This window comes from Hyperoodon ampullatus, assembly GCF_949752795.1.
Source record: "Hyperoodon ampullatus genome assembly, chromosome: 9".
Taxonomy (NCBI): Eukaryota; Metazoa; Chordata; class Mammalia; order Artiodactyla; family Ziphiidae; genus Hyperoodon; species Hyperoodon ampullatus.
Genome location: NC_136922.1, coordinates 56,468,781 through 56,476,939, shown reverse-complemented (window position 1 = coordinate 56,476,939; position 8,159 = coordinate 56,468,781). Strand labels below are relative to the sequence as shown.

At 38.6% G+C, this 8,159-nt stretch overlaps 1 protein-coding gene across 1 annotated transcript; it reads right to left on the bottom strand.

Moving 5' to 3' along the window:
* Positions 1-459: 459 nt before the first annotated feature.
* STEAP4 (STEAP4 metalloreductase) lies at positions 460-5,756 on the bottom strand (the record flags this gene model as incomplete). The annotated part of the gene is made up of 4 exons (XM_079711671.1): positions 460-723; positions 2,700-2,864; positions 4,125-4,652; positions 5,304-5,756. 4 exons carry the CDS (start codon positions 5,754-5,756, stop codon positions 460-462), a joined length of 1,410 nt encoding a protein of 469 aa, XP_079567797.1.
* Positions 5,757-8,159: the final 2,403 nt, after the last annotated feature.

The following is an 8,159-nucleotide window of genomic DNA, read 5'->3' as shown; positions in this document are numbered from 1 at the left end:
AAAACCAAACTAAAAATCTCATTCCTTTTACTTCCTCAGCCCTCTTCTTCAGACATATCTAATAAAGCCTTTATCAGTGGCCACCATCTTACTGTTTTCTCTTTCTCTCCTCTCTGCCCTTGAACCAGAGAAGGAAAGTGCATGGACTTCCCCTAGATTTTGCAAGACATTAGGTCATGCATGCTGCCCACAACAAAGAAGCTTCCTAGTGTGAAACCACAAAGCTAATCGTGACCTCAGCACCCCCAACTGCAACAAAAGGAGAGGCAGAGGCCAACACCGATTCAACGCCAGACTGAGATCAAACGGTGTCCATTTCTCAAAGTCAGGCATGATTTCTTTCTCTATTCACAAGCTTCAGCCCGTGGTGGGAGAAAAACGCTTTCTTCACTGCACCCATTATTATTCTCTAAACATACAACACCATAGTTAAGAAGTCCAGGTGAATTGAACTTTGCTTTAAATATCTGTTTTTCCATTCAGTGCTGATTCTGAGAATTTCGGGTTCCTTTCCCAGCCCTCGCGGATCCGTGTAAGGGTCTTGTCTATACACGGCAGGATGAGGATGAACTTGATCACCAGCACCGTGCAAGGGATGATCAGTGCTATCACGTAGGCTGAAGGAAGATACCAGATGAGGCTTGAAGGACTAAGGAATCTCTTTCCGCCGTACACCAAGGTGTGGGCTGTGCACAAGATCAGGGTCAAATAACCCAGTTTGGACTATAAGCAAGAAACAAAAACATATACATTAACACTGTTTACACTGTAAGCCAATGAAGGGTATTTGTCAACGCCACAAGATTTTGAAACCTGTAATATTTAGAACACTGCTAAGTCCTGAAAAAGCATTAACTCTTCTTCAGGATGATCAGTATATCATTTAAAAAAAGACTGTGCTGGGCTTCCCTGGTGGCGCAGTGGTTAAGAATCCGCCTGCCAATGCAGGGGACATGGGTTCTAGCCCTGGTCTGGGAAGATCCCGCATGCCGTGGAGCAACTAAGCCTGAGCGCCACAACTACTCAGCTTGTGCTCTAGAGCCCGTGAGCCACAACTACTGAGCCCATGTGCCACAGCTACTGAAGCCGATGTGCCTAGGGCCCGTGCTCCGCAACAAGAGAAGCCACCGCAATGAGAAGCCCACGTACCACAACGAAGAGTAGCCCCCGCTCGCCGCAACTAGAGAAAGCCGGCACACAGCAATGAAGACCAAAAAGAAAGAAGAAAAAAACGCAGCCAAATAAAGAAAGAAAGAAAAAGACTATGCTTGCAAATGACATGGTGGTTTCATCTTAACCCAACTGGGAAAGATTAGGTTAGGAAAGATTCCCAGGAGTAAATTCTTTTGCATTAGAATAAATAATGTACCTTCTTCTTCAATGGTAAAACTCTTTCCTGAATCACCTTTTCTGGAGGCCAGAGATGAGAAAGATACAGTATGTCCTCAAGAAGCGCCACATTAGTATATGTTGCCAACTAAGAGCAGATGCTAGCTACATTCTGTCGCAATAAAGAGCAATTAGCAAACTTTACTTTTGGTTGGTTGTTTGTTTTGGCCTAAATGCAAAGCTCAATGTTTAGTTCTGTCTTAATGTCTTTTTTTTTTTTTTTTTTGTGGTATGCGGGCCTCTCACTGTTGTGGCCTCTCCCGTTGCGGAGCACAGGCTCCGGATGCGCAGGCTCAGCAGCCATGGCTCACGGGCCCAGCCGCTCCGCGGCATATGGGATCCTCCCAGACCGGGGCACGAACCCGTATCCCCTGCATCGGCAGGCGGACTCTCAACCACTGCGCCACCAGGGAGGCCCTGTCTTAATGTCTTGAATAAAGGTGTAAACATGAGAAAATGTTGACTGCATTTGGTCCCTGGGAGAAACTGCAAGACTTCTGAAATTCAAATTGTTCTATAAAGTTCAAAGCTGATTTCAGTTCCTAATAGTCTATTCTGTTATACTGGTTCCCAAGGAGCATGCATCAGAATCACCCAGAGGGCATGTGAAAACAAACTGCTGGGCCATACCTCCAGAGTTTCTGATTCATTTAGGTCTGGATGGGGCCTGGGGATTTGCATCTAACATGATCCCAGGTGATGCTTGTGATGCTGTCACTGCTGGTCCAGGTACCACACTTTGAAGACCACTGGTCTATAAGATTAGTTACCAGTTGCTTTTAATGAGGTATCTGGTGGTTGATGTGTGGAAAAACCGGTTTTCCCTCTTACAGACCAGCATTGAATCTGGTATGATGACAGCCTAGCGTATCTTGCTTTGAAGGTTTTAAAGATTATTTCATCATATGCCTTTTCATATCAATAAGTCCATATTCTAAAGTTGGTTTTCAGAAGTAGAAATTTTGTGTTTGGGTTTCTCTCCACCTTACACCTAGTACATCTCCACACACAGAATTTAATAGTAGTTGGTGCTTTTCACTCTATACTCTTAGCTGTGGCTCTGGGAGTGGTCAGGAATCTTGGCAAGGGATGCCCTGCTAGGAAATTAAACCATTATGGAATCTGCCTTTTGGTACCAGAGTTTAGCATTTTCTAATTTGAACTTGTTTCAGTTGCTATTTTTATGAGATTGCTAGGGAAGTGATAGAGTTAAATGAAAATTTATGCAGGGTATGAGAGAAAAATGAGAATATTTGTAAAGCCAGAATCATTTTGCACTGTAAAGTAGATTAAATCGTGCAGTCTTTTACCTGGACAAATCGGAACTCTCTCCAGTTGACCATGTTGCTAACTGATGGCAAGGAAGTGATTCCCAGGAGTACAAACAGGAAAAATCCAAGCATTCCCATAGCGACATATGAATCGCTGAGCCAGGCAGTAGAGGTACTAAATGGACTTTCTTTCTTGGCTATTGCCTAAGAAAAGTTATAAGCAATTTTTTAAAATTCTATTTTTTACAAACTGCCCAAACTTTTAAGGGGATGAAAAAAATATCTCTGCATGGTTTCTTTGCTCGAGGAAAATTGTATAACATTTCTTAACAATCACTGAAAATAATTACACTTAGAAAAATACACTTAGATATTATATTTTTTGATAGAAAAAGTAATTGGTTCTATTCGGACTTTATTATGATAGTTGACTCCAGGAGTTGTATAGAGAGTTTTAATTGACCCTATAAATCCTAAAACAAAATAAACATTTACTTAAACCTTCTTTACCATATGGCTTCTTGTTCCCCAAGCAAAAATTGATGTTCTCAAATGATTACATCAGGATTCTGTTTTCCTGCTTTATATGCTGATTATTCACACACATGAAGTTTGAGTTCTTTCATGTTTTTTATGTTGTAATATAGCATCAAGTCTGTTGCATCACATCTTGAGAGAAATCTGGCCCCTGTAACATGACTCTTACCCAAGGACATCCCATGTATTTGTTAGAGAAATAATGTAGAGAAATCCACAGACCCAGCACTTTGAGACTGCAGTAAGATTGATCAAAATCAATTATTTCCAAACTAGAACTGATGTATAGAACTTCCTCTGGGACTGCTTTAAGACTCCCTGAGCTGATTCTCTCTGAATATTTTGACTATGCAGAATATAGTATTTGACGTTTGCTCAGAATTGTTTAGCTTTCTAGTTATTGAGGACAGCATCCCACAAGTCAAACATTAATGGAGTTATAAGCACTCTTTTGTGAATTTGTTTACATTCCTATGACACATGTTTGGACAGCCCCCTCACTTATAAGATGGTTGGTTTTGACTTCCAAAAGGAAGTAGCAGGCATAAAAACAGAAACTTGAAAACACCTTGGCTTCCATTTATTGAAGTAACTCAAGTAGGTTCATTAAGTTTTCCTGAGCCTCCAAATCTGTTAGTTTGTCAGTATCTCAGTGAGTCCTGGGAATACAGATATGGACCCAAGTGGACCTGGGAATCTACCTTTCATTCTCAGTAGGTGTATGAGATTTCAACCAGATTCAGTAAAAAACGAAACAAAACAAAACAACAAAACCCTCAAAACAAACATGAGGTGTCTAATTATAGCTACTTAAAAAAATAAAGATGCTTAGAAGAGTGATTTTCTATAACTGTGAAGTGGAATATGATGTAGCAGGATTGCTCTTTGATTTAAAGAATAGGAGAATACAAATGAGTAGAGATTTACCTGGGCAATGGTTCTGTTGGTCATTGTCCATCGTACATAATAACGAATAGGGATCACAAGTGTGTAGAGGACATGAAGGAAGGCAAATCCCAGTGCTATCAAGCCAAGCTGCTTTCTGCAAAGCATCCAGTGGTCAAGCCAGTCTGGGAATCGGCGGTATTTTGTACCTCGGTACAGCTGCAGGGTGGCCGCAATAACACCAGGGAGATAAACCAAGGCCAGCAGTGTAAGCGCTGCTATTGGAAAGACACGATTTGGAATAGAAATAGCCAGGCGGAATGTCCTATCTTTTTTTTCATAAACATAAGGATAGATTACTTCTCTTATTACACAGTAGAAAAAGAAGAATACACACAGAACAGCAGACAAATAGAAGGGGAACTTCCACATTGGAAATAGTTGCAGTGGGTAGTTTTCAATTTCATTGGCTGCCATGAGAGATCCTTTATCCACTGGAGTAAGTCCAAGACTACGAACAATATCCATTACTCTTTGCTTGGCTTTGCTGTCATTTCCGCAGACAAACACCTGGGTTAAAATAATTCATTTTGTATTTATTCTTTCTTTAGTAATTATTTTGAAAGTCTGTATAAGCACTGTGCAAGACAATGCCATATGGTAGTTAACTGCTTTTCAAACAAGGCTGTAGAAAGGACATATTTAACAAGATGATGGTTTAGACTTGCACATGTGTGTTGGATAGTTAAGTACCAGGGTTTTAAGTTGAGAGTGGCTGTAAGCATATCACACTGATATGATAAGACTTGGTTCTCCACAATGCAGACAGTTTGATCTCTCTTCTGTATTCATGGGTGCCATATCACTTATGGATTGCTTTTAATCTCAATGAATAAATGGAACCCATTTCATACAAGGTAATGGGAGTGGAAGGGATACCCATCAACAATTTAGCAGTGTTATTTTCTAGTACTGACAAGAGGGCTCCAGAGACTGACACCATTGGGTTCCATCAAGCTAAAAGCTGAGGGTACAGACAGTGCTAAATAAATCACTACAATAGGTTACCCTACTTGGCCAAGCCCAAGAAAGTTATTCATGGCACATATTAGCAGAATGAAGTATTTTCTTTTGGAATTATGTTTTGGAATCTTTAACATAAGCACATATTAAAACATTCACTTTTTAAAGATGGAGTGTAAATTTATCACTTAATCTTACCTTCCGACTTGCATCCAGTGCCCTTGACTGGAGAGCCCAGGCTGAGATGGTGTTAAATGCTTTTACCACATGGGCTCCCGGCACCAACTGAGCAAGGTACTGTGCATTTGATTCCGGATACTGCTTGATTTTGAGGTTGTTGCTGACGTCGACCAGTATTTTCCCATTGAGAACCTCAGTTAATTCTGTGAGAAAATCGTAATGTTCCCTGTGGATTGCTATGATTATAATGTCAGATTTCTGGGCTGCTTCTGAGTAGCTCAGGACCTCTGCACCGTTGGGCAGCAGACTGGACATCCGGGGGTTTCGACTTCCAAAAACAATAGAATAACCACATTGGAACATTTCACGTCCCAGTGATTGTCCAAAATCTCCAGTTCCAAAAATACATACAGTCTCTTGCTTCTCTGAAGAATTCATAGTGAGAAGAAGTACATCTGTAGTTTTCTCCATAACTGAAAGATAATAGTACAAACACCCAACAAAATATGAATGTTCTGGGAAAAATTAATGAGAATTATATCCAGGAAACAGTGATTGACTGATGTTGTTTGAATCTTTTACTGAGTTATCTCAAGCATATTCCCTACAAAATTTGGAAGGAGTAAAAACTGTCTCATATATTCTCATGTGTCTTTATTTTTTTTGAATTTTATTTTAATTTTTTTATATAGCAGGTTCTTATTAGTTATCTATTTTATACAAATTAGTGTATATATGTCTCGTATGGCTTATTAACAAAATCTTCTATTGGATAAAGAAATGCAGTAAAAACCCAAGACGCTTACTGGTTGCTGTCTTAAACTATGGACATGTATCACAATGATACTGCATTTATTGAACACTTAACAGTTCCTGAAGTTCTCAAGAGCAAAATCTGACAAAGAATGTAGTAATAAGGAAATTACAGACCAATTCATTTATGTTTAGTGATACAAAAATCCCAAATTAACCAACAGAATCTGGCAACCTGTTAAGAGACAGTGCACATTGATCAAATGGGATTATTCTAGGAATGTAAAGATTAGTTCTGTAAACTCAATATTAGAAAATCTTAATAGAGCTCACCATATTAGAAAATTAAGGAGAAAAATGTGGCCATATTTATGTATGCTAAAAGATCAAGAACCTATATGTCTCCAGAAATATATACAACATTGTAAATTAACTATACTTCAATTAAAAAAACCTTAAAAAATTGATATTTATTCTTGATTCATATTTAAAAAGGAACAAATAGATATTTCCTTAACATACAAAGTATCTATTTAAATAGCCAAAGTATCTATCTAAATAGCCAGTTGGAAGAAAAAGTTTAATCTATACCTCACACTCCTCCCCAAGTTAAATTTAAAATATATTAAAGATTTAAATATATTTTTTTAAAAAATGGAACTATAATAGAACTAGAAGAGGCCATGGAGAATTCTTTTATAAACTTAGAGGGGAAAGGCCCTTTTCCTATTTCACAAATCCTTGAAATCATTAAAGAATAAAGGGACAAATGTGATTACATAAAGATAAATAATACCTGCAAAGCAAAAAATCATGATAAGTGAAGTCACAAGATAATCAAACTGGAAAAATATTTTTAACTCATACAAACCAATAAAAAATTTGCCCATTAGACAATAGGGCAAAAGAATATGAGATGCTAATTCATCCTAGGGAAATATGACTTTTCAATATAGTGAAAGATTTCCTAATCTTACCCAAAGTAAAAGAAATGCAGGGTAAAACTAAACTGAGATACTGTTATAAACCATGTGATTGTGTTGCTTTTTAAGGTTTTGAAATTTAAAGATCTTGAAGTTTTCATGATCTAATAAAATAATCTAGGATACTCTCTCCACTTTCAAAGAATATTATTTCTTCCTTCGGTACTGGATTTTTCTCAAAAAATTTTCTCTTCCCAATATTTAGCATTTAATTTAAACTTTTAGTTAATCTTTATTTTTTGGGGTGTGTGTGTGTGTGTGTGTGTGTGTGTGTGTGTGTGTAGTTTCGTGTTCAGTGATGCATCCTCAGTGCTAAAAAAGAGCACTGCCTGTGATGGACCAGGCACTTCTTGATAAATATTTGTGGGATCATATTAGAAGGGTGGAATATCGGAGCTGGAAGCAGCGGTTTCCTCTGTGTGCCAGGCACAGCATGAGGTGCATGATGAGGAGGAAGCTGAGTGAGTACAGACTGAGCACTGGGAGTTAGGGAGGAGTAAGATGAAGCAGAGAAGTGGGGGAAGGTGTGGTAAGGACATTGCTTCTTCCACCCAAATGGGTTTAAAGTAAAACTTCGTGAATTTGATGTGGAATTTCAAACCAGACCTAATCACTCTTCCATTCCAGCATGGTGAATTTCATGCAGATTGTAGAGCATATGAAGATTGCACCTTTTCAGTAGGATTTCAGAAATTTGCCCTTTCCATTTTAGCCAATGGAAAACATCTGGTTTTTGTTTGTTTTTCTTGAAGTATAGTTAATTTCCAATGTTGTGTTAGTTTGGGGCTAAGCAAAGTGATTCAGTTATACGTATATATATGTATATATATATTCTTTTTCAGATTCTTTTCCATTATAGGTTATTACAAGATATTGAATATGGTTCCCTGTGCTATACAGTTGGTCCTTATTGTTTACCTTTGTTATATATAGTGGTGTGTATATGGTTTTTTTAAATAAATTTATTTATTTTTGACTGTGTTGGGTCTTTGTTGATGTGCGCGGGCTTTCTCTAGTTGCGGTGAGCGGGAGCTACTCTTTGTTGCGGTGCGCGGGCTTCTCATTGCGGTGGCTTCTCCTGTTGCAGAGCACAGGCTCTAGGCGTGTGAGCTCAGTAGTTGTGGCTCACGGACTCTAG